We start from the raw sequence: 26,631 nt of genomic DNA on the forward strand, positions 1-26,631 counted from the left end.
CACATTTTGTTTCCCTTGTCACTTTTCAGATTCAGTTAATTGACCACAACAGTTACACAGAAATCAAATTATCCTGATAAGTACAGAACATTTTCTCTTAAACCATTAATCATCTTATTAGCTCTCACATTCATCTTGTGATCTTAGTAGAGTAGTTCGAACTAACACCATGTTACACAGCTCCAGTGATAAAATACAATCTTAATAATCGAATAATGATAATTATGAAAATGTGTTGGACCCAAAGGACCTGTTCCTGCAACAAAAGCTCTTTTAGGTTTGACACTTTCAGCACATTTTGGTGATAAAAATGTGTACTTTACCTCATTAGGGGTTTAACTTCAAATTACTATTTACCTACTGATGTAGTTTTACTTGTTTTTCAATAAAATATTTTTCTTCCACCAAATATCACTATATATAATTAATGAAGCCCATTGAAAAAACACAGTGTCTAGGTCTGTTTATGTACGCCTAAAAGTGATTATAGTTTTATTGCCATTAATGCTACACACAGTGTATGTCTCAAAGACTTGCACCACAACGCACTACATTCAGATTTGTCATACTGAAAGCATACAATGTTTGTGTTGAAAATGTCATATTATTTAAGGTAAACAGATGAAAACAGAAAAGGTCAAAACAGAGAGACATTTGGTATATTAATCAACATTTGGCCATACACCAATGACAGATAGAAGATTTGGCATTACTCTGAGGTCGTGGAGGAAACATTTCACAAATGAGACTAAATCCATTTTAGAACTTTCTAATTAAATCAACCAGTCCTTTGCCAAGTCCGTGTCAATATCCATTTGACTGATGCATCACCGGCATTACTTACTGCATAATATTTAGCAGCATAAGACATAAGACAGCAGTTGTTTGCCAACTTTACAATTTTCTTCAAGGCTGTCATTATTTCATCCAAATTTGCTGCAGTAATTAAACCATCATTTTCATGATATGCTTTGAAGGAACTCTAAAAGGTGTCTCACCTCCCAGCAGGTCGTCTCCAGGCCCTCCAGGAGCAGAGCTCTGCGTCTCCTCCACAGAACTGCTGAAGGAGTCTGCATGTCGGTCCAATTATTCACAACGCAGCATGGAGGGCAGAAAGGGGTGAGAGGTCAGCCCTGGACCACACACTGAGACACAGTAGGGAGGTGGGAGACAGGGAGACAGATCACCCTGACTACCTCGATGAATGCACATGCCCAGAATATGGTCATATAGAAACACTAAAAACTGAGATGAAAGTAACTTGAAATATGTCGGGTGAACTCTGAACTGTTATGATGGGACCAGGGTTTTCAAACACCAAATTCAAGGGCTTTTCCAGGACTTCCCAGGGTCACATGTCCTCAAATTCAAGGTCAGACATGGATTAGTTTGAGAGCCTAGACTGTATATTGTGTACATATATATTTGAAACACAGATCAAGGTGAACATTTTTTACAATGGGAGCTAGCCGGCTTTGCAGAAGCACACAGACAACAAATCAAAAGAGAGAAGCTTGAATATGTGATCCCTTCTCAGTTGTGCTATCTATCCATCCATCCATCCATCCATCCATCCATTATCTATACCACTTGTCTTTGTGGTAGAAGGGTGAACCTGTACCTGTAAATCACGAGATTATATTCAATTTAAAGACTGGGCAAGCTGTATATTTGCATATTTTACATGTTACATAAAAAAATACATAAAACGTATTCACACTAACTCGATATGATGGAAAACAAATGTGACCCTTTAAAATGCATTTATATTATAAAGTTAGATGGACATTTTATATGTGAATAAAATATGTGTTTAGGCGAAATTATTATTAAATGTTTGTTCGTTGTAATTTTTTTTAAATATTATAATACTTGAAAAACAGTTAACAGCCTAAAATGTTATAATTACTACTAAACTCAAGGTATAGCAATACAAAAAACATCTGTTTCATCATCACATATTTCAAAACAATCCATCTAGTAATTGTTGAGCTATGCAAACAAAGTGCCGCTCTATAAGAAAAGGTTCACATCCCGTGTTTTAGTTCAGTAAGTCAGTAAAATTCAGATTACGACTGGCGGGAGGTCTGGTCTCAGGCCATGAACATTTCTGTGTGTAACCGCACCAAATCCATACAGTTCAGAATTGTGCATCACACGCATATAACACCTGTTGTCAAGAACAAAATGGATTCTAATATCTCCCCGCTCTGCTGGAAATGCAGATCTGAGACTGGTAGTTATGTCCACTGCCTCTGGTCGTGTGTGAAATTACAAAGCTACTGGTCTAGTATTGTGATTGAGCTAACTGTTATCTTTGGTGTCCCAATACGGATGGACCCTATGTGCCTGATACTTGGTCTCCCGGAGGGTAGGATCACTGACAGTAAACACAGGAGACTTTTCAATATACTGTCTTTTGCTGCTAGAAAGAATATTCTGCTCTTCTGGAATAAGAATGTTGTTCCAACAAAAAAGTCATGGCACAACATTGTGATGGACTGCATTCCCAGTGAATACATCACATGCATGCTTCATTCAAAAATAGATTCCTTCTATAAGGTCTGGGACCCTTATTTGCAGCATATTGGGCCCACACTGTCATCCTCCTTGCTTCGTGGATTTCCCAGATCAGCCTAGCCTGTCTCTGTGACTTTGTCTTAAGTAGTTACGTGCACCTTGTGGCCTTGCTATGTTTGTATGCTCTGTATTGCCTTGTCTTGATGTGGGGGGGAGGGGGGGACGGGCTGGAAAATGTGCCCAATGTCATTTATTTTTATTTTCTTAATTATTTTGTATCTACTGTACCCACATGCCCACGTTTGTTTTGTTTTTTCTTCCTTTTCTGTCGTGTCTGAGTAGTTCTGTATGTTTTGTGTTATAAGAAAATGTAATAAAAATATTATTAAAAAAAAAAATAAAAAAAAATCGGATTACTGCATAAACAGAACATAACTGAAAACACAATGGCAACACACAACACAGACTTTTAAAATTATTTTTTCAACGTAAGTGGAGTCTACCTCGAACTACTTTCTGTTTTGTATCTATGATTTATCTATAGCCTTATTTAAAAAGGGCTGCAATTTGTTTCACACCTACAGTCTATCACTATACTCTATCAGCCTCTAAGCTACAAACAATAACCTCAGAACTTACTGTAACAACTCAGTGATGATTTTTTTTTAAACACCAAGAAGAAAGAGAAACATTAAGTTCAAAATGTACAAACATACAGAATGGAGAAAAATACTGTATATATGTATAGATATATATCTATACATATATACACATTGCACACAGCATATGTTGTTTTAAAGGATGTATATGTTTGCGTAGTTGTGCGTTAGTGAATTAGTGCAGCACAGTACCCAGCAGGTCAATAACTGGCACAGACTCTGCTTTGGGCGGAGTCGAGGGGTCTGGGCCTGGAGTTTCAGCAGGAGCAAGGGAAGGAGAAGCAGCAGCAGGAGCTGGAGATGTAAAGTCTAAGCAGAGAAGAAGAAGCAGGAAGGGATTCAATTACTCTCAAATTTGAACGCCTGCATTAGTCAGTGAAGGCTTTTTTGCCAAGCAGAGAATGTAATGTTCATGCACTGTTATAATGCCTGGCATGCAGAGAGGAAGCATCCCTGCATTTTAATTGTATCCACATCCTTGAAGTTTGCAGGATTTTATATTTGACTGGTGTGCTTGTGCATGCAGACACAAGCTCCATGCATAAGACTTCATCTTAAATCAGCTCTGGCATCTTGCTGCTCACTTCGTCGAAAAAAGGAAGGGAGACTGTGATGCAGTAAAGGTAAAGCAGCTGAACTCACCCGTTATAATGTCTCCAGCCGGAGCCAGCTCGGGCAAAGGAGAGGGCCCACGTGAGACAGCAGGAAGGTCTAATTTACCAAAGCAAGCGAGAGGCAGAATACGAGAAAGAAGAAAAAACGTGGAGGTCGGGGGAGCAAAGAAAAGTATTAGCGTGGCAGGTAGAAAGACACAGCGTAGATAAAAAAGCAGCCACAAAGACAATCCACGACTGAACGAGTGGGCACATGCACAGTCATTATACCACTATGGGGGACAAACCAAGACGTGTGGGGTGAAAAAAAAGGACAGATGACAGAGAAGTGGACGTATGGAAACCAGAGGAGATGAAAGAGGTTCCACACAGAGAAATGGATATCAGCTCCTGTACCTGCACCAAAAAGGTCTACGCTAGGAGTGGTAGCAGCTTTGGATTCTGTTGTGGGGCTTTGCTCAGGCATTGAATCAAACATATCTAAGAACAAGGACACACAATCATATGGACATTCAGAGTTTTAGTTCAGTGCATACAGAATGATGAGTTAAGAAGAGATGCAGCAAGATCATATAGTCATATTATTAATCAGGTGAGTTGTTGTGTGTCTGCTCAGTGCAATGCAAAATAAAACAGCTCAAAGAGGGAATATTGCTAAAATGCTTTTTCTTTGTTCAATTTCCAAAAATGACTTTAGTTGTTATGGTTATGTGATTATCACAGATTTAAGTCTGTGTACTCTGCCTTGTAGAGCTACTTGAAAAGTCTGAATCCCCAAAGTCAGCTGAGTACATCATCAGGAAACCATGAATATCTTGACATTTTTTTCTTTTGGTCTAATAAATATGACATTATTTCAACTCATGACCCCACAGGAGAGGTGAGTAAGATTCATCCTCAGGGGACAATGGATATCCATGCAAATTTGATGTCAATTCAATAGCTGCTGACTGCAGCAAGTGGCAAGTTCTGCATCCACCATTTCTAAATCACATGAATAGCAATCCACTTTTCTACCAATATACATAAACCATAAGCTGTCTTCTGTTCAGTGGGAGTGAACCTGATCAACCAAAATTGTAGTATACCTGTATTTAAAAATTAAGCAATATTCCCCTTTAACTAAAGTGCATAAGCTACAATGAAGCATTCTCAGCTGTCACTATCTAAAACACTGATCACAAGCAGTAGAAGAAAATAAATTTCTTCCCTCTATGGTTTCATATGTGTTAGTATTAGGTTAATAATCAAAACAAGTTGAGGCACCTCTGATAAGAAAAGGAGGGAAAGAGCTATCAGGGTTATGGTACAGTGCATAATTAAGGAATTACCATTGAAAACAGACCCAATGGCCGTCACTGTAATATTTTTCCCTTAAAATGTTTTCTGTTATGCAGAGGAGGTCAAGATGCTTTATTAGCCTTTTTAAATGATCTGTATCTGAAGAAAAAGCATCATGGAAAATAGAAAAACAAGTTTGAAATGTAGGGTCTGGGCAAGTTGTTATCCTTGTCACTAATTCATCATCACCATCATCATCATCACTAGCAGGAGCAACACAGTCATCATCAAAACCTTCACCATTGACATCATCAGTTTCATAATGCAGGGCAATGCAGTTAGAGGCAGAATGAGAGCGAGAGGACTTTACCACCAAAGATATCTAGAGTCGGAGCGGCTGCAGACTCTGTGGGGGTGTCGGTGGTGGTTGTGGTGGTGGAAGAAGGGGTGGGATCAGCAGGGGCAGCGATGGGGACGACGATGGTCGGCGCCTCACTAGAGATGGGAGGGATGATGGCGGCAGGGGTGGTGGCGGTGGCCCCCGTGGCGGCGGGCCTCATGGCGAACAGGTCCAGCTCTGGAGCAATGTCTGCACTCCCTTCCGTCGTGGCAAAGGGGTCTTCATGAGGAGCAGCAAGGGTTGGTGGTGTTGAGGGAGGGGCGGGGGTGTGATTAGAGAAGAAGGGAAGAGGGTGGTGGATGGAAGGGGAAGGGGAGGGGAATTGAGGGTTTGTTAGAACAGCAATCACGGTAAAAAGCATCTTGAGGCCAGATGCCTCTGGAGCTCCAAATCAGGTGAAAAATAAATACACCATGCACATGGTCCCTCAATAACTTCACAAGCTACAACTGACAGTGTTGACCAAGTCTTCACCAACTCAGAACACGTTTGCATGCAAGAGGTTATTACGTAAAAGCTTTGAAACTATAATGGAACTAAGAGCGATTTAATAAACTATTTCTACTTAACTACCCAAGGACTAACTGTGACTTGTCTTCATCTGTTAGAACGTGATCAAATTTAGTGTAAGCTAAATATTACTCACCCAGACATCGATATAAACAGAAACTGGCTATTTAAAGCCAGGGTTGGTAATCCTTGAAAAGCTAGCAAGACAAGGCTACACTTTGAAAAAATGTGACCGATGCATCCAACCCCCTGCCATTAGCCCTCTCTTCAAAGCTACACCCCCAAAACACATAAACGTGCAATGACTGCCAACTGTTACGAGCCGACTTTTCCGTGACTAGCTTGCTAACTTCTGGCTGCATCATCTCTGCGTCTGGCTTGTGAAAGTTCGGTCACGTGCAGGATGTGGGCAGGCAGGTCGGTTAGTGACAGACAGGTAAGCCAGCCAATCATTTAATTTGGTTTGTGTTAAGTGATTATTCATGTTTATTAACGATCTGGAAGAGTTTTTTGTTTTTCTGATAACTTTTTTTAAATGATGAAATGAGAAGGATTTCAACAAATAAGATGAAACGTGTTTCAGAGAGTAATTACAAACCCTATCTTTAATCTATCCAGTCCTGACAAGGCAGCACATTGTTACATGGCTTGGAAAACATCAAAGAGATATCATTTTTTTCTGTGTAAACATTAGCTAGTTAGACATCTGCTGAAAATTTTAATAAAGCAGCGATTTCTACTTTCTGTATAAACTTTTTATTTTTTAACAAGAACTTTTAAGAGTTTTAAATCACTTTTCCAGAGATAAGTTATGGATCATCTAAGGGCCTGTATTCTGATCATCGAAAAGCTAAGCAGACCAGCATGTGTAATTGGTCAGTGCCACTGCTTCTGTGACTGCTGCAGTTACTAGTAAATGTCCAAACTAGAGCGCCCAAAATGTAATATAAAGGAATACATTTGATTTCCAGTGTTTGAAGAATATAATTTGAGAGTAAGCACAGTCACTACATGCATTGCTCCAGCCACTGATTTGCTGTACATAGTAGGTCGATGAGAAAGAAACTGAATGGAGTTAGTTATTTTCAAAGGAAAAGAAAACCATCATTATTTAGAGCAAGTGGTTTTAAAACAAATGGTATTTATTCCTACAGTGTAATAAATAGCTGCTTTTTACTGTAGTATTCACTGGGTGAATATAAGAAGGAGATAAGGAGTCAAGATGAGGGAGGAGAGGGTCCATGACTGGGGCATTACAGCAGGATTTGGGGTGAAACAGTAAACGTTTGTTCTACTGTCTCCTATGATTGCAGAAGCAGCTTCACTATAATAAAAGCAAAAACAGCTTTTACATTCACACATACATACACATACACACACACACACACACACACACACACACACACACACTCTTGCACAAAAAGCTGTCTTGTCACCCACCAGATCCACCAAAAGCATCAGAAGCAGGGCCCGCGGCCACGGCAGCAGGACCATCTCCTGGGGAAGGTGCAAACGCATCTAGGGTATTGCAGACGAATACAGCCGGAACGCAACACACACAAAACATAACCCCCAGGGCCAACACACCGACAGACACATGGATGTAAAGAACATAGGATGAGTAAAGAGATGGAGTGGACAGGGAACAAAAATGAGAGGTCAGCATCAGGGAAAAGCAGAGAATACAAGAAATATGCAGCCTGGTTACTGTGATGACTGATCAGATTGTACCACCATTAGTCACAAGGTGAGTTTTGGAAGGCTGCATAATGCTGAATTCAGTGACTGCACAGTTTGTGCATATGTGTGGAATGAGGTTGTCACAAGTTAATTTTACATTGTGACAAGAAGGAACATGTCAGGTTCAGGGATGGACAAGGAAGAGTATCTCTTTGATGAAGAAATTCAGTTCAAATTCTTTTCAGCAGATACAAATGTTGGGGCTCGGGTTATTATTAGAAAGCCAAAATATCATCCAGCTATTCATCATTGTGGCAAATTTATGAAACTGTTGGTAAGCAATAAGGGACACATGGGTGATAAACCAAAAAAGTAAAAAGCAACTGATAAGAGATTAATTACATTGCAGTGGGTTTACTGAGGTGCACATGTATATAATGAAACACTCTCATGGATGTTTAAAATATGTCAATGTTTAAGCACATTAGTTTTCTGTGACAACTGTGCAGCCTTGAATAAACCCAGAGAAAAGCAAGTAATCCTCTGCAGTGCCTGCTATTTTTGGGATGTGCCAGAAATAATAAGCGTTTTGCTCTGTGCTCAGTGCAAAACAGGGTTTGTGCAAGCAAATTAGTGTGCATTCTCGTAACAAATGAGGGAGTAAGAAGATTATTTACAGGTAGATTACCAATACATTTGAGTCACAGCATTAAGCATCTAACTTATGAAAAAATATGATTGTTTTCTTTCTCTAGGTATTTCCAGGATCAAATATTTTTTAAATATGGGCCTCTAATCCAAACATATATGGCAGATGGATATGACAATTCTCCTTGTTCAGTGTGTACACCAAAATGGAGAATGGTAATTAAGATATCAAGTAAAATATTTGAGGTTTGTGGAAATATATACATAACAGTCGAAATTGTTTTGTTTTTTAATCCGATTTTTACCTCTATGACTCAAATGTTGATGGTAATATATGGCACAAGGTACAAACTGGGGTTCTGGTGCCAACTGTTGAAATGTCACAATATACATTTAAATATTTGTTACTAAGTCTTCATGTGACATCAAAAAATGTGAGTTAGATTCTCTTCATTCTTTAGATACCACAGAAACATACATCACATACAAACTGTATCTGATAAAACAAAAGTATATTAATGTGGTTTTCAAAAGAAGCACTCTCAATGAATTTACTAGTGGCTGCAATGGAAAGTTTAGGAAGTGATAGTCAAATCCCAGTCATTTATATACAAAATTGATATCAGTTAATAACTTGATGACAAAATGATTTTAGCAGACAGGCAGCCATGCCATGAATACGGCCCTACATCCAACCATCGAACCACACTGACCTCCGAAAAGGTCGATTTCTGTGGCTGACGTGGTGGCAGGGGCGGAGATGGGCAGAGAGGCGGGGACTGGTGGAGCTGCAGCAGCAGTGGCAGCAGTGGTAGCGGTGGTTTTGGGAGCTTCAGCTGCAGCATCAGCATCAGCATCAGCCTCAGCAGACTCTCCCTCGTCAAGGAGAGCTTCAGAAGCTCCATCAGAGGCAGCTGGAGCTGCTAAGCAGGTTTACCCCATAATCCAAATGCCACGACCCCGTTACAAGAGAGAAGAGAGGAATAGCAAGATAAAAAAGTAAGATAGGTGGAAGATGTCAGTGTCAAAGTGACTAAAAAAATGAAAAAAGAGCAGACATGTGTGGTCAGAGATTAACAGGAAGGGTGCTAAAGATAATGACTACATTGGTTTTCAATGCAGACACCTGAGATAACAGAGAACTTTAGGTAGAAAGCCCAGATGGACGAAGAAAAATCTGCTGGCATTTCTTATATTCAGTCTGTCAACGGAATACTCACCCTCAGCCAAAAGATCTGCACAAGAGATGATCAGAAAAAGACACAGATGAGAGAGGATGAAGGATAGCATGAACACAATCTATATAACTCTAAAATATATAGCTGCTGTGCTGAAATTTAGAAATTTGTCAAACGCAAGTAGCCAACATTATACAGATAAGGCAATAAAAAAAAAACGCACACCAATGTAAAATCTCAATAGAGCTAAGAGGTCGTTAATGTAATTAAGGTAGCGAAAGGTTATTCTGGCTATGTTCAGGGGATCAGTGGAGATGTGGGGAAGAGCAGCGACAGCTTCACAAAGAAAATGCGGTTCCACATAATCCAATAAAAACATTAATGAGGGTAACACTTATTTATTCAACTTCAGGGAGTGACTCTAAAAGACTTAAGTTTGTTTAATTCATCTAGTTTACAACAAATAGTGTATCCTCCATGTTACTGCCAACGATTAGCCAAAGCATACTCTCGGTTTATATATAGATTCTCTTCTTTCTACCTCATCTCAGAAAATGGTTAACATTTATGTATCTGCAGTGATGTCAGCTCCCTTTATGCTTTGGAAAATGGTCCACAGTTAAGTAAACAGGTTGGCATGGCCTATTTGAGTGTGATCGATTTAATTCGATTAAATATTTACCAAAATGTGTTTCTGTAAGTTGATTCAAGTTTAGGACATTTGAGATATGTTTTAGTCTGAATTGAGAATTTGTTCAATGCGTCCTTCCAACAACATTTTTCATTCCCTTGAGGAATTTTTTAGGGCACTATACAGGGAACACACACACAAAATATATTTTATACATATTAATTGAGTAATAGTTCTGTAATAATGTATTTAAGATTAACTTAACAAAAACAATTAGGTTCTAAGTGCATTATTTTTTCAGCTGTTATTTTTTTTTACCATATAAATATATATATTTACCATATAAATATATATATACACTATATACTATATATATGTTTACTTAACTGTGGACCATTTTTTTTATATATATATATATATATATATATATATATATATATATATATACACACAGTACATTAATCAAATTTGGTACATTCTCAAATTGGTACATTCTCTGGTCCCCTTTGGTGTCCCCTCCAGGAATTGCTCTTGAGAAATGTTTCTGTTTATCATCCCCCCGACAGTAAGATGAAATAATGAAAGATCCGCTGCTGACAGAGCAGAAAGTTCTCACCTCCCCATCCAGTCATAGAACAAGCAGCTGCAGCACCCCCTGTTGATGAGGAGGAAATTGGGTCCAGATCCAACAAGAACCCATCATCGAGGGCACTAAACACAGAGGAAGAAAGTGAGAGAGTAAGTGTTGACAGATTGGAATCAATTTCTGATGTAATATTGATGCTTGGATATTGATGCATCTCAAATACTTTGCAATATTGTTGCGTGACTCCTACTTGCTAGTTATGGTGGTGGTGATGGGGGCTGGTGCAGAGGGGGTGACGGCAGGCGGAGGAGGTTTGGTAGGTGGCCCAGGGCGAGCAGGGGGAGCTCGATGCGGTGCCTTGGCCGGTGGTGCGGCAGTAGCAGCAGCAGGAGCAGCAGCAGCAGCAGCCGGCAAGGAGTTGTTGGCCGTAGCTTCCTGCTGCAGAGAGAGAGACCCCCATTAATGTTTTTCAAACACAGTTATGTAAACAGCTGTTTAACACATGAATTCACAATGATCACCACGTGTCTTTGCTTTAAACTGTTAAGAGTGACGTTAAAAGTCGAATTCAGCATTTAGATTTTTCACATGTTCGGGTACTGCTGTGAAGCTCTAAATCTGTTTTGACAGTGAAGAGGTCTATGTATAGGCAAAGTTATTACCACAACAATGTGATTATCATGAAACATAGCTTACCTTAGTTGGTGACCTGCAAAAACAATAATAGTACACGAGTTAAAGAGTTTAATGGTGTACTTGCTGAAACATAATAGCTGTAACTGAGATGGAAGTCAAAGTGGCAGCATAAGTATCACTTTGGTGCTTTTCAGGCAGGCAGCATTTCAAGGCAATTCCATTTAGCAAACATCTGCAATTGTAGGATCCACGTTGCACAGCTGAGTAATAGCATCTTGGCCCCAGCTCAATTTCTACGTAGCTTTCCTTTTTCACATCAGCACAAAAATAAATTGTTGTCTTTGAATGGCAAGCTATGTAAAAGTTGGAGCTGAGTGTCAGATGATGACATGGATAATATGTTAATGATGACAATAACGTCACAAAATATGAAATGAACTTGCAAAGAAGAATTAACATTTTTCATAGAAGTTCAACTTGAACAAGTCGTTGGTGTGACACGCTAATGGTGTCTTTGAAATGTTCAGATTTTGTTCTATAGAATCAATCACATGAATCAAACAATTTAACACAGTTACTAAAAATGATGGTAAATTTGTATTTCCAAGTACAGTTCTCATTGAGAGAGAATACTTACTTATCCTCTCTGAGTTAGGCAAAGAAAGAAGAAACAACAGGTTAGTGAAATAAGTAAGAGTAATAAGCAGATAGCGGAGATACTGTCACAATTTTAATCTCAAACAGGCCCCAGGAAAAGAGCAAAACCACTTCTAAGATTACCAAATATGCATGTTGGACACACAAATGTTCAACTAACCACTTCTCACAGGGCTTTCAGCACTGCACATACCATTACAAACTCTTACAAGCTCTGTGCTCAATATAGTAAACATACAAAAAAAAAAACAGAGGCAATGATACACCCGAATACTTACGGCTTCTTCCCTTCAAGGGTATTTAGGTGGGTCTCCAGGGACTCTAGAAGACTTTCTGGGGCCTGATCACACCCCAGGGCACCACAGGGGAAGACAGAGGACGACACAGTTAAAAAGAAGGGCTGATCATGGATTTAAACATGTTATGTCCTGTAGTTTCAGTATTATTATACAGCACCATAAGAAACACAAGGCAGGTTAGAACTGATTTTTTTTTTAAACCAGTTACACAGATAAATGGAGTCACTAAGAGGGCAGACACATGGAGTCACTATGAGATTACTGTTTCACTGTACACACGTAGAGCTTTTCCAAAGACAGTGGAACTTTGGCAAACGCAGCTTTTTATACCTGTTTTGCACAAGAATAAACGTGTGTCAAATATCTCAAACTAAAGATCATAAAAGAAGAAAGATGGGTACTGAAGTATACTTTTGTTTCACAATATAAGCATTATTAAGCCCATGCTAGTGAAGCTGTCTGATATCCTGATCCTGAGTTGATCTTCCTTGTCAGACTCAACAGCGCTCTAATCCCAGATCCATCTATCTCTGAATCTACTGCTTAAAAGCTAACTTGAGTCTGGCACAAGGTTCAGGCCTAAATTCATTGTGTTCCTCAGTTTATGTCAAAGTATCCTGATTAGTGATTAATCACTGTCAACAGACTGAATGAGACACTGCCCTTACACAAGAAATGAAAAATGAAGGAGGGGGGATAAAGAAGGGCACAAGGACAAAAGGACAAAAACAGAAAAGTATTGATGGCAATAGAGTGAGAAGTGTGCCAGTCAGCCATTATGAAAAGCTGAATGCTCAACCAGGCCAAAATGGGAGATTATCATCTCCCAACATGCAAGTAAATGGATAGCACAATAATATCCACCAGGCTTATTAAGCGAGGTCAACGCTAATTTCACTAATTCATGTAATCCCCTGATCCATTTCCTGGATATATCCATTTAAATCTGCCTAGTATATTATTCATAAAAGCATGAAAGATCAACAAAGTAGACAGACTGATATTGTTTGTCTTGGCTAAGAGAGGGATGAGTCGACCATTTATCAACCAGGGACTCCACTGACAACAAACAGACAAAGGGCGCCTTTAACAGCTCTGTCACTGTAATATTTAGATACACACACAGTTGAAGTTCTCCGAGGAGGAGGCCAGCATGAAATGTGCTGGATCCTCTCCCTGTGGACCTGACAGAAACAGGCCTCCAGGCAGATGCTTGACAGATTATGTCACATGACTGACACTGCCATCATTTTCAGAAACATTCAACAAACAGACACAGTGCTAAAAAATAGAACGAATGAGGACATAACAACTAGGCAAGAGAATCAGTTAGATGTTGGGGGGTTGTGTTGTTTGTAGGCTCTCCATAACATGGACTTTATACATTTATGGTAGAGACACTATTTTAGGAAAAGGCTTAAAGTTTGATATCATTAAGCTGGAAAAGGCTAGCGTTAGGTTGCGATATTGTTATCTCTGTATAACTTTTAACCCTCGTTCATACTAGCGTACCTGAAAACCCCCATCACATGACGACTCCTACACATGTAAGCAGTTGTATCATTGTAAAATGTACAATGTAACTGCACGACAGCTTTTAACAAAGACAAAGCAGGGTCAGCAACACTTTTGTTTGTCCATGTTCTGTTCTGCACTGGTAGTCAAGGCTAATGCTGGTTGTTTTATTCCAGAAAGGGGTCATGTGATCGGAGCCTGACGAATCAGCAAAAGGCTACATAGTGATCGCAAGACCAAACTTGCAACTAGTTGTGAGTGTCTACGTCATCATTTCCAAACATCTTTGTTTGTGCTTGTCCTACCCAAGTTCTCGAACTAAAATGGGGCCAGCAGCAGTTCAAAACTTCTCTGTGTTAGTGGCTTTACAACTCTGGAGTAGTTTAGACGCCAAGCAAAACCGTTTTTCAAACGAAAACGTAGTTGCTAAGGAAAACATACAGGATAAATCAGGTTTCTAAACATGGAAATATCTTTAAATAGTAATACAGTGAAGCTGTCATGTAAACTCTGCAGCACAATTCAAGGACAGTCTGCTGATCCTTTATAGAGCTGTTAAACTAAAACTATGTTTAACAGGTTATTCAGTCACATCATCGCACTTTGTTTGGTGGTTGTGCACTCGCTGTGCAACTCACATGTTCTGTGCTTAAATTCTATGAACTCAAAGAGAGTTTTATTGGTGACCTTCCCTAAGCTGTTGCTCCCCAAAGCTAGATCTTTGCACTTGTCACACTCTCAGCCTGAATGGTAATTCTGCATCTCTGAAAGTCAAATGACCAAACAAACACAGCTAATTGGTTGCATGAAGGTTGGAGGTAATAAGGGGGGAAGTGGGATATGCCTCCTCTTCAAACAAGGGACAGAGTGTAGCTGTCTGTGAACGTCTGAATACAACCAAAAGAAAACTAAAGTGAACCCTGCAGGAAGATTAGGTGGTCACCTTAGACATTCGCATGACATTTTGGACAGTAGATGGAAAACAGAGTACCAACATTATCTATTAGTTCGTAGCCAGAAAAATAGTGGGGTGAGGAAGCTTCTTACCTGAGTGAGTTCGGGGATGTCATTTTTGTCTATTCCCACTTGCTGTAAAAGAATACAATGACATTTAATGAAATAGTAAATTAGTAGCACAATATGTAGCTGATATTCAGAGATATATGGTGCTGTGTAGGCTACCTCAGCGATTTTGAAGAACTCAGAAACCCGAGTCATTCGTGTCAGGAATCTCTTGTAGATCTCCAGCCCGTCTTTACACTGGCTCCTCTTCATCAGGAAAAACTTTTCTGGATAAAGAGATAGTACAATGTGACTCCTTTTTCTCACATAGTTCAAAAAGAAGTTGTGATCATTCTATGTTTTCCTTGTTGTTGTTGGGACATGTTTTTATGCAAACCACAGGCCTCCTTTTATTTCAGTCAAACTTGAAACAAACATGCTGCATGTGCTGGAGTGGACTCAATCCCCCAAGATGCCACAGGTTCCATTGATCTTAGAAAGTCAAAGAACTCAGTCTCCCAGAGGATGTAACAGGATGCTGCATGTCCTGGGGTCTGGAAAATGTCACACAAAGGTGTCAAGAACCACCAGGGTCAACTCCTATTGGTCTCTCTGTTCCAAGACCTGTGAGGTCACCGGGGCCAATATAAGGAGAGGTCTCCCCAAGATCTTTCTCTTTCTACAATCCTTCGAAGGCCAGCAGGCTGTACAGCCTCTCTTTCTCCAATCCTCCCGAGGGCGGAAGGCTGCTACAGCTCTCTTCTTCCATTCCTCCGAGGGCGGAAGGCTGCTCAAGCTCTCTATCCAGCTTCCTTCTCTATCCAACCCACAACCGGAGGTCAGAGGTGCAGCTCCCAGCTCACCCCTCTCAAGGAAATCTCCTCGCCCTTCAAGCTCAACAAAACTCCTCGTAGCGACGCGATGTCCTGCAGGAGAACTTCAACCAGCATCTGAGCACACGGCTTGACAGAATCGCGAATGCAGAACTCTACGACCACAAAGCCAGGAGACGTCACAGAACTGCAAACTGAACAGCAACTTTCTTTTCCTCTTTCCCTCGGACTGGTAACATAATCTGGGCTTAATAATTATACATGCTAAGCAAGACTGTTTACTCAATTCGGTGTGTTTACAAGTTTGATATATGATGTGACGTAGTAGGTATAAGTTAAATGAAGGTTAATGCTAGGTAGACTCGCCACAGGCTTTGTCCCTGACTATCATTATCTGATTAACATCCACACAGACACGCATGGCATCTCACCAAGTTAAACCTTCCCCCTCAGCCGTAAAGCAATGGCCGTAAAGCAACCTCAGAAGAAGGGGGGGGCTCCTATCTTAGGGACCATTTTTTAAAGCATGCTAATTTACATTCACACACACACACTCCTCCTTGTTAGTTAGTTTGATTGTTTAGTAATTTGTGTTTTTATACTTTATTATGTTCAAACTAAATGTTCTTCTTTCACAAATGGTCTGTCATTAATGTTGCATAAGTGAATCTTGCCAACCGTTACACTGATAAGAACTCCATAACCTTCATTGTTCATTATATAATCTTTAATGGTAAAATATTGAGATTTCTAATTGAACTAGATCTAAATTCGACTGATCTTAATCAATAAATTGACTATCTTTTCCCTTCTAAGGGTGGTGCCCCGCGATAACTTTAACCAATTAAAGTCTGTTAACCCCCACTCAGACTGCTGAGAGCCTGGGTGTGACACTCGATAGCCAACTCTCCCTTACTGCCAACATTAATGCAACAACACGGTCCTGTAGATTCATGCTGTACAACATCAGGAGAATACACCCCCTTCTCACTCAGAAGGCAGTGCAGGCTCTGGTCCAGGCTCTGGTCATCTCACACCTAGATTACTGTAACTCCCTCCTGGCAGGTCTACCTGCTACTGCCATCCGACCTTTGCAGCTCATCCAGAATGCAGCAGCTCGACTGGTTTTTAACCAACCTAAATTCACTCACACTACTCCGCTCCTCCGCTCCCTTCACTGGTTACCAGTTGCTGCTCGCATCCGGTTCAAAACACTAGTACTTGCGTACCATGCTGTGAATGGATCAGGTCCAGTCTACATCCAGGACATCCACTGTGTCCAAAACCTGTTCATCACTGTGGCAAACCAGTGCACTGGGTGATATGTTGCTTCAACACTGTGAAACCAGGCACCGCATCAGCTCTGTTGCTTTAAATACTCACTAGAGGAGCAAATCTGCTAAACAGAAATAGTCCCCAACAAATGCAACCCTAACAGGTTTAAGTAACTTTTGCTTTTACATTGCTCAGGTGACTCATTTTGAAGGTTAGTAAGAGGTAGTAATGGAAGTCAGAAAATATCCATCTAGAGGAGGATATCAGAGGCCTCACTGAAGCAGTAGTCTGTGTGTCACCTACTCGGCTAACAGTCTAATCATTATAGCAACATAGTGTAGCACTGTCAATATACATTTTTTTTTTACTTTAAATGGGTACGTCTTTAGCTATGTGTATGTATGCGCTGCAATAAGTTATTCTTCAGATGATGAGAGACAAAGCTTATCATGTTTTAGCTGTATGGTTTTAACCTGAATAGCTGTAGTGTGTGATCGTTTGTATGTCTTTTAGAACAAGGGGCTTTATTGTTTCTTGCTGATTGCAGTTATATTGTTGAAGATTTCTCTGCATTGGGTATGCTGATAATTCCTCTATAATTACAAACCAGTGCTTATGACAGTTTTAACGTGTTGTGTATTAATATTTGCTGTGCACAGCACGATTTAGAAGCATTTCCCCTCAGTTACCACACTCGATCATTCTGATCCAGTGATCTCCACAGGATCGCCATCAAATGGCAACATGATCTCCATACCAGCTAAATGGCTTCCTCTGAAATATGCCTTCCAGAGTATGTGACTTTTGTTCATTGATTATTTAACAGATCATGTAATGAGGGGAAGATGGAGTTACTCTTTACCGAGCAGGTTAATGACGCCGTCATTGTAGCAGGCATATAACTTGATCAGATCTTTAAAGAGCAGGAGGAAGCAGGATTTTATCACTGGATTGTCCAGGTCTGGAGGATGCACCTGTGGACACAAATTAAACCCAAGAGGCACAGTGTAGTTAGAATTTTTGAAGATGAATAGAGGAGACCGAGAACTTATTTTGAGTCAGAAACTTACGAGGAGAACTAAATGACAAGGACAACAACATTTCTTAGTCTCTGTATCAGTCGTACTGTATGTATCCCATCCTCACAATTGCAGGTATACCACAAAGACAATTTCATGTTACACCGATATTCTTAAGTTTCTTTATTTTCAATGAATATCAACACTCTGACAATGCTCCTATATACACAGTATATGTATATATATATCTATATGAGGCTGTGACTACAACACTAAGCCTTTTTAAACCCAGTTGCCACCATTCTGTCTTGACTGTGTTTAACCCTCTGTTCCTTATTAGCGAGTGTCACTCACATCAAAATCCAGCAGTGCATCGATCTGGCTCTGCAGGGTCGGCATTCCCTTCAACAGCTTCTCTACAGACATAGTCCTCATCGCTCCCTCAGCTCTGAGACAGAGGAGGAACCGAAAAAGGGACAAGAGAAAAAGTGAGAAAGAAGTTGAAAGATTTTCACACCTGCAAAGAAACTAAATATTAAACCCCCTTTCTAAATTAGGAACAGCCTGGGCTGCATGGTCTAGTATCCATTGTAATGAAGAGCTGAGACATTTAGACTCACATAGTGTGATAATTGATTTCTTTAGTCTGCGTCTGCATATTTCAGTGTTCAAGGTTATGTAGCCTGAGTCCTTGTGCTCTATAGTTTGCAGATCCAGGATCGCTGCTGCGGCCACATCGTGGATTATGATGGTGGATCGCAGACTGATCATGGACCATAGATCATGACGGTGGATCGCGAATCAGAGTTTGTGATGGCTGATACTGGATCATGATTTGGATAGTAGCTGACTGCTTGATATAAAATACGCCTATTCACATTCTCTACTATTATTTACAATAAGTCCTCAATTCATTGCCATTACTGCTCCCTTCTTCTCTATCAGAAATTTTCTTCAGTATAAATAATAATAAAAAAAAAAATCCATTATGTTACTAATAGTTTTTTCTAATCAAGCTTGTAAAAACTGTTATTTTGTCTCTTTCTCAGTCACACATGGCATCTATTGCACGACCTAGAAGATGGATCCACACGTGTGGCATTCTCTGAGCTTCCTATGTTTTGTTAATGTTTTTTTGGGTAGTTTTTCTTGACTCTTGCTGAGGGTTAAGGGCAGAGGATATCACACCTTGTTAAGCCCTATGAGACAAATTGTGATTTGTGAATAAGGGCTATACAAATAAAATTGTATCAAGGTACTTTGTGTCTGCCAGCTAAGCAGAGTTGTCCACTGTATTTATCTCTGTACATCAGTAAAGCCATGCACTTTTCATGCTAAAGGTAACTGAGTTCATCCCACGCATCTTCACAACCTCTGTGGGATGTTTGATATTCTGATGAATATCAAGGGCAATTAAAAGCGAGAATGTTCTAGACCCAGCTTTTTTATGAGACAACAAAGCTGAAATGATCATTCAGAAGGGCGGTGTTGTGAGAAATGAAAACCAGTACCCTTTCTTGACTCGTCCAAAGTCGAAAGACATCTGTCTGTAGGCGAAGGCCTTCTCGTTGAGATAACGGCTGTAGCGTCTGATAAATGTGGACATGTCATAGCCTGAGGAAGACGCACACAATACACATGTAAACATGCAAACTCTTCAATGTCAACTTAGCGCAGAGTATTAGCAAGCATTGAAAATGTGTAATGGCCCCATATTGTAAACAGTGAGATCGCTGTCTTGTTAATAATGCAAGTGTAAGTGTTACTGAATATAAATTAGGTGAAAGTATCAACATTCAAATGTAAAAATTAGTACAGTCCATATTCAGAAACTGTGCCTTAAACAAGCAGGAAATACTGTAATTTAGTCTTTCCAATTAATTATTAATTATTCTAATTTGTACCCCCACAGTTTCATAGTAACCAAAACAAATTTACACTTCTCATAATAAAAAGATTTCTGAGTGTACAGCACTATGGGCAGAGCTATACGCTGCATACCCTGAGCTGCTGCGGGCTGCCTTGGGCTTGCGTTATGATGATAATGTTGCTCCCATCCACGCAGACAGTCAGACCTCCTAGTTTTAGCTGAAGCTCTTTCTCTCAAAGGATAACTTATTTTTCACTCTTTAGTCTGTGTACCTGTCACTTGGAATCTGTTGTACGTGAACCTTTGTTACCATCATAGGTTACATTGATTCTGTGGGAAATATTGCAATAAGTTATGGTCATTTTGTTATGTTACTAGGGAAAAGTCCTCGCCCTCTGCCAAACTCCCACATGGCCCTTATGGATCCAATATTCCATCTACCTCACTTTCTTTCTTAACAACCTGTGGGCTCAGAGACCAACACAAACCGCTGTGTCCTGATTATGCTGCGTTGTTCAAAGATTGGAGGCAGGAAACTAGCTATTTTTGAAGTTAACACAATACAAAGTTTTAGAGGTAACTCAACAAGAAAGTGAATAGGTACATTTTTCAAAATGTCCAACTATTAATAAAAAAGGTGACTTTAATAAGCACATGGATTAAAAGGTTCTAAGAACTTTGATTCCATGTATAGGTGACTGTTTTATGTACACCTGATTTACTTATTATACAAACTTGACTATATGAATTTGTAAGGACTAGTCAAATGGTTATTACATATAAATACGAATATTGCATAGAGAAAAAAATAAACAGTTGATGCTGTGAAATCATTTTTTCTCCCCCAAATTTATCTATGTGCTGTATATTATAATAACTTTTTTTAATCTTTCCTGCTTTCCTTTCTGTGATTAATTTGCTCCGTTAAATTGTTTGTATATGTATTTGCTAGATAAATGTCACAAGACAACTGTCACTTTAGTTTTCTTTGAGGAGACAGATATGTACTAGACTTGATCCTTACTAGACAAAAGTAAACCTTAACACAAAGCTAAATACTGATAAATCGTAGAGTGTATTGTATTTATCCTGGTATTAACCCATGCATTTCTACCTTAACAAAATTAAAAAAATTACAAGACAGACCCTATTAGACAACATATCAATGACAACAGGGTTTGAAGCCAGTGTTTAGGACAATGCATTAATTTCTATGTTGATGAATTTCATTAAGGGGAGCAGGGAAAACTAGAGATCATGGAGGGAAGATGGTTTGTCTACATAAGAAGTACAGAGGCATCACCCACCATGGGAGCCAGTTTTGTCCAAGAAGTTGCTGAGGTTGAACAAGGTGTTTCTAGAAGCCAGGAATTGCAGGAATTTCTGTGGGAGAGGATAGAAACACAGTGTTTACTTAGGTCTAAAACAGTGTTTCCATGACTCACGCATGCGTACGTCTGAAAGAGTGGCTGGGGGATTGGCACATGTGTATGTCTGGAACAGAGAGGGCTCTCCAGCTCTGTGGGAGGATGTTTCTTTCGATGGTCCGACTCCCCAAGAGTGACAGTGAATCAAAGAGTGCTGTCCTCCTGTTCTTTTCGATGCCATTATGGCTGATATTTACTGTGTTTCTGACCACTTATCTGCCTTGATTTCCTGCTCTATCGCTTTGGGTCCCACCAAAACAAATCTAAGGAGCAGGTTCCTTTGACTTTGAAAATCTAGTTAGTATCACTAACGTATAGGATGCTCACCGGCTCACACTAATTCCACATCTGCACATGCAGCATACTCTCTCATAATGGATGTAGGAGAGGAGATGGCAGAGTAATTGTCAGGTTATCAAGGGTTGTGAGTTTCTCCTCACAACTGCTCACTACCATCAACATACATAAAATTAAGGAATTTAAGAATTCATTGAACAACAGGGTTCTGTGGGCTCGTTTGAGAGATTCATTCCCATTTGAATCTCAAAGGAGCCGTTCAGCACTTTCAGCACTTTATGGATGGAAGGGAATTGACTTTTGTCTTTTTCTTTATTGATTAGAGAGAAAATCTGATTTTAAAAGGAGCAATGTAACACCTTCACGAGTGGGAAGATGTGATTATGAATTACGAATATGGAGAGAAATAGAAATACAGCATGAATAAAGACAAATAAATAATAAAGACAAATAGGTTCAGCATCCCAACAAGAACAAAAGCTTATTACAGTGGTAAAAATATCCCCCAAACACATAAATAAACAACACATAGACACACATATACTGTATCCTATTTTGTGGCTCCATGTAAACAAAGCAGAACACAATAAAACAAGGGGATGTGAGGAATAAAATTCCTCCCTTGAGAACCGGTGAGCTACATTCCGCTCCTCCAATTTCTTTCTCGCTTTCATTCTCTCGTTCTCTTTCTTTCAACAAGTCAATTCAGTATTACATCTATTATCATCAAGAACACTACAGTAGTCCTTGTTAATGTACGTACCATGTAAAGATAATATCGCCTTTTTCAATATAAATCAACACATTAACACATTTTCACTCACAGGGTGATCTTATCAGTGTGCGTGTGAAGGGCCAGAGTATCCGACTGTGGCCCATGGAAACATAAGCACACATCCCCTTTTACCCGGATACCTGCTGTAACGAATGGAAATGTTAATGCTATTATATTCATACCATTAAACCTCCACTAGCCATCTTTCCTGCTCTATGTACTGGCAAGGCCAACGGAAGGAATAAGGAATAGGGAATAGAAGATATGGAACCTGAATGAATGACTAAATGAGATGATAACTTGATCTCTCTCTTTGTCTTCTCATTCTCCATTGGTCATTCTCTTGCACTCTCTTATTGAATATTTCAACATACAATATCTTCTCTCTTACAGTGCTGTATCAATAGCTTCCCCCACGCCTTTGTTATCTACATTTCAGTGGTAGATTAGATCATTTAATGGGCAGTAAAACACCATCTGTTTATCTCTCTGAGTTATCCCTTGCTGTAAATTCAGAGCCTTTGCCTTTCTTCAGCTGTGAGGACATAAAATGGGTCAGGAGGTCGGAAACAGAAGGTCAGTCCCTTTGTTTATTCCATGGAGGCCATTGAGGAAAATGCTGCGGCAACAGCTCAGGTAAAAAACTTCATTCATCCATAAACATTGGGTTGTATGTAATTTTGTTATAAGCTCACCTCGTTGCCTTGCACCATGAGGTGGTGCGTGGTGATCAGGGCTTTGAAAACCACCACCCAGCTGGCGTTGCCGGCCCTCTCCATCAGTGTATCGGCCATCTGGGGGACGTTCACAGTGGAATCCTGGGTGGCCTGGATCAGGTCTGATAAGCACAGAGAAGAGAAGGAACATGGTCAGATAGTGGATATGTATAGGGAAGAGACTCAGTACAGGTACACACTGGAAATGGTGGAAGGATGGAAAGGGTAGACAAGTGAGTTTTAAATGGCAAAAAGACGCATAATAGAGGAAATTAATCCCTACAATTTGCAGCCACACAACTTTCACTTGTAAGTGTCAGTGTTTCATCAAGCAAGCAAATTAAATTAAATATTTTTAGATATGTTCATCAACCCATTTAAAGACTGATAATAGAAGAAGGTTCAGCTTCTTTTGTGATATTGTCAGTTGTGTGAAGAAACGCCCTCTGCTATTCTGTGTGTAAAGACCTGAGGCATCTCTTATAAACTATAACCAGATGTTTTTTGTCAGTGTTAGACAACTTGTAAGATAGGCATTTATTTATTTTATTACCAGTGTAATTTCCATGTCTGCCCATTTACTGCCAGCAGTTTGGGAGCCTGCTGACAGGTGTTAATTTAATTGTTCTCGTTCTGGCATATAAAGAATTAAATGCCGGTACACCTCACACCTCGTACACCTCACACATGGAGCTTTAAGCCACTTTTTTAAAAAAAAATTTAAATTTTTTTTTGAATTTAAATTAATTTCAGAAACATTGTTATGCATTTGAGGGATAATTACATTCATTATTTATTAAATTATTATTTAACCCCTGTAAGTGCTGAGTTTTCTTTAGATTTAAACTAAGTTCTTGAAGAATCTTTGTCAGATCCAATTATTATCTGACAAAAGACATGTAGATGGTAAATTATTATGTTTGTTTAAAATACAGGTTTCTCTTTACATGATAATAAAGTAAAATGCCCCATAGTAGCAATGGGAAGAGAGGCGTTCAAGGTCACTTTGCTTTGTCAGTCATGCTACTAGCCTGCTGGCTCATTTGCTTCCTCTATCATGCTCATCCTCATCGTGCAGTAATGACTGCTGTGCATGTCCTCTTCAGTAGTAAGGCAGTAGCCAAACACATACATGCACGCACAGAATGTGAAGGATAATTCCTACAGGGCTGATGAGTCAGCAGCCTTCATCATCCTACGCTTTTCATCTCTCCATCTCAGTCTCTGTCTGTTGGCCTCTGTCTCTCTCTCTCTCTCTCTCTCTCTCTCTCTCTCTCTCTCTCTCTCTCTGTGCTTTGGCCAGATTGTGAGACAAAATCTCCTAATAAGAGTACAGCAAGAAAATAATATGCAGCAAATTATATCTGTTATTGAAGAAGATTCCAAACACAAGGAAACAGCAGCCGAACACTGTTTGATGTGAATCAACTATTTAATAAAACCCCTTTTCAATAGATCACTCATGTGTCCAACTGTGAACTGGCATGAGTTTATTGGAAAATGTGTTGGATACATGCAGTAGAATAAAATCCTAATACTGGAGAGAGAGAGAGAGAGAGAGAGAGAGAGAGAGAGAGAGTCTCAGAACTGATTGAAATACTGAGCAACAATTCAGCGGGTTCTCTCGAATCACCTCCCACCCCTACGTTCCTTCTCAACTAAATATTTGTGAGTTTGAGTGTGAGAGAGACACAGATAGGGTGTAAGGCAGCCATGTATGTGGCCCTTGACAAGTGTTAGCACAGAGGCTCACTATGCTTGGATCCTTTCCATGTATGGTATAATTCAACACACAGCACAATGAATAATATTGAGGTATATTTTGTAATATATAAAGACAAACTCAAAACAAAATCATAATTCAGTATCAAATGCGTACAAATAAAGTAATATGACTTTTGGCGTTGACCCGCCCCACAACTACAGTGAGGAGACCTGTAACAAATCCTCCTGAGCTGAAGTTTGTGGTGAAATACTTTCATCATAGCTGTTGTTTTTCCCCACAGACACTTAGACCGGCCTCTGATACACCTGAAACACCACAGAGTGAGATGTTACACCGCCTCCAAAATGTTTTCATATAAGATACAATCTCTAATGTAACATTTTTGTTTTTTCATCCTTATTCCCTCAAATTAGTCTTCTGGTTGTCCTCCTGCACAAGATCAGGATATAAAGATTTGACCCCTTTCTTATCAACGTGACTTTCATGTGAACAACCAAGTGAAAGACTATAAAAAGAAGGTCTGATAATGTGCAAAATCTTCTATAAAAACCTGTGCTCTCTGATGTCGTTGATCAACATAATGAGCAGAAAAGTTCTGATCAAGCTAAATCCAACCCTAAGTAACAAGTTACAAGGACATAAGGTGTTATAATGCTCTTCGCCTTACCTGTTGTTTTATTGTTTTGATTTCATGTATTGATTTGCTGCCTCTAATTAGTCGTCAGATTATCAGCTTTGCTGCTTACCTGGACTTCAGTTCTTAGTTTCAGTACCTCTCATGTCACTCATGTTTTGGAAAGACAATGAAACATGAGGCTCTGTCTGCATTCCTGTCAATCTCTAATTTCTGCATATAGCAAAGAAGCACCACATGGTTTGGCCTGCAAGTAGTCCAAATTGCAGTTGCTCTTTAGTGTCTCCACAGTTTCCCGTCGTTTCCAACTTCACCCTCTATGGAATACACAGTGTAAATGAATTGTTGCAAGGTCGGGTTAGGTTATGAGACTGATGCGCTGCCTACTGCGCCAACGTGGCCAATGGTACAGAGGAAATATGTGAGAAAAAAAAACTATATTTAAAACAGGAGGAAAAGTGAAAGACTACTTGTGAGTCAAGTAACCATACAACATCGGAAAATTCGGGATACATGTTTGTAATCTAGAACATCGTTGTCCAGCACTGTGTCCAAATAGTCCAAATGTAATGTCCCAAACCATTCGGACAAAACCAATGTTGCTGTCAAGGCTTTGAATAATTCAGAACAAGAGTCATAAGAAGATGACATATAAGTGTTTGTAAAGTCATTTTAAAGCAGTTAAAGGTGAGCATTATAAATCAATGATATGAATCCAATTGGAGCAGGGTGGGGCTAATAGCCCATTCTCTACTGCAAACGACATAACCATGCCAGACTGCCTTAGACTACAAGGATGGTATGGAGATAGCGAACCATACTTATTTATAAATCATTGGCTAAAGATATTCTGTTGCATTAGCCGGGAATCGAACCCGGGCCTCCCGCGTGGCAGGCGAGAATTCTACCACTGAACCACCAATGCTTGAAAATGCCTATCTTACAATTTTGAGTTTTTCGAAAACGTACTCATAAGGGACCCCTATGCCCTGCCAGAACAATTTATCTGAGGTTCAAACCACTTCAAAGACCCCTTTGAAGTTTTGGAATGACAGTTAATCTTCCTGAATATGAAATCTTAAATTTTAGAAAGTTGATCACCTGTCAGCGTTATGGCAGCTATAGGTGTGCAGAGGCTCTGTCTGCATTCCTGTCAATCTCTATTTTCTGCACATAGCAAAGAAGTACCACATGGTTTGGCCTGCAAGTAGTCCAAATTGCAGGTGCTCTGCTTTTCACCAGA

The 26,631-nt window shown here is 39.7% G+C and overlaps 1 protein-coding gene and 1 non-coding gene across 2 annotated transcripts in view; both read right to left on the reverse strand.

Annotated features, from left to right (window-relative positions):
• snap91a (synaptosome associated protein 91a) overlaps nucleotides 1–26,631 on the reverse strand; it is a 130,368-nt gene that overhangs the window by 6,871 nt on the left and 96,866 nt on the right. The window contains exons 3-21 of the mRNA XM_062399417.1: nucleotides 23,008–23,150; nucleotides 21,121–21,196; nucleotides 19,455–19,557; nucleotides 18,298–18,391; nucleotides 17,787–17,898; nucleotides 14,997–15,103; nucleotides 14,862–14,903; nucleotides 12,279–12,340; nucleotides 11,404–11,416; nucleotides 10,958–11,142; nucleotides 10,738–10,832; nucleotides 9,533–9,547; nucleotides 9,026–9,235; nucleotides 7,425–7,502; nucleotides 5,445–5,693; nucleotides 4,190–4,273; nucleotides 3,822–3,890; nucleotides 3,372–3,488; nucleotides 999–1,070 (exon numbers count right to left, since the gene is read on the reverse strand). Of these exons, the coding sequence (XP_062255401.1) occupies nucleotides 999–1,070; nucleotides 3,372–3,488; nucleotides 3,822–3,890; nucleotides 4,190–4,273; nucleotides 5,445–5,693; nucleotides 7,425–7,502; nucleotides 9,026–9,235; nucleotides 9,533–9,547; nucleotides 10,738–10,832; nucleotides 10,958–11,142; nucleotides 11,404–11,416; nucleotides 12,279–12,340; nucleotides 14,862–14,903; nucleotides 14,997–15,103; nucleotides 17,787–17,898; nucleotides 18,298–18,391; nucleotides 19,455–19,557; nucleotides 21,121–21,196; nucleotides 23,008–23,150 (1,926 nt within the window). The remainder of the gene's footprint in view (nucleotides 1–998; nucleotides 1,071–3,371; nucleotides 3,489–3,821; nucleotides 3,891–4,189; nucleotides 4,274–5,444; nucleotides 5,694–7,424; nucleotides 7,503–9,025; nucleotides 9,236–9,532; nucleotides 9,548–10,737; nucleotides 10,833–10,957; nucleotides 11,143–11,403; nucleotides 11,417–12,278; nucleotides 12,341–14,861; nucleotides 14,904–14,996; nucleotides 15,104–17,786; nucleotides 17,899–18,297; nucleotides 18,392–19,454; nucleotides 19,558–21,120; nucleotides 21,197–23,007; nucleotides 23,151–26,631) is intronic.
• On the reverse strand, nucleotides 26,243–26,313 carry trnag-gcc (transfer RNA glycine (anticodon GCC)). The gene has a single exon. It is a non-coding gene; the product is annotated as a tRNA-Gly (tRNA).

This window comes from Platichthys flesus, chromosome 11, assembly GCF_949316205.1.
Source record: "Platichthys flesus chromosome 11, fPlaFle2.1, whole genome shotgun sequence".
In the NCBI taxonomy this organism is placed as follows: Eukaryota; Metazoa; Chordata; class Actinopteri; order Pleuronectiformes; family Pleuronectidae; genus Platichthys; species Platichthys flesus.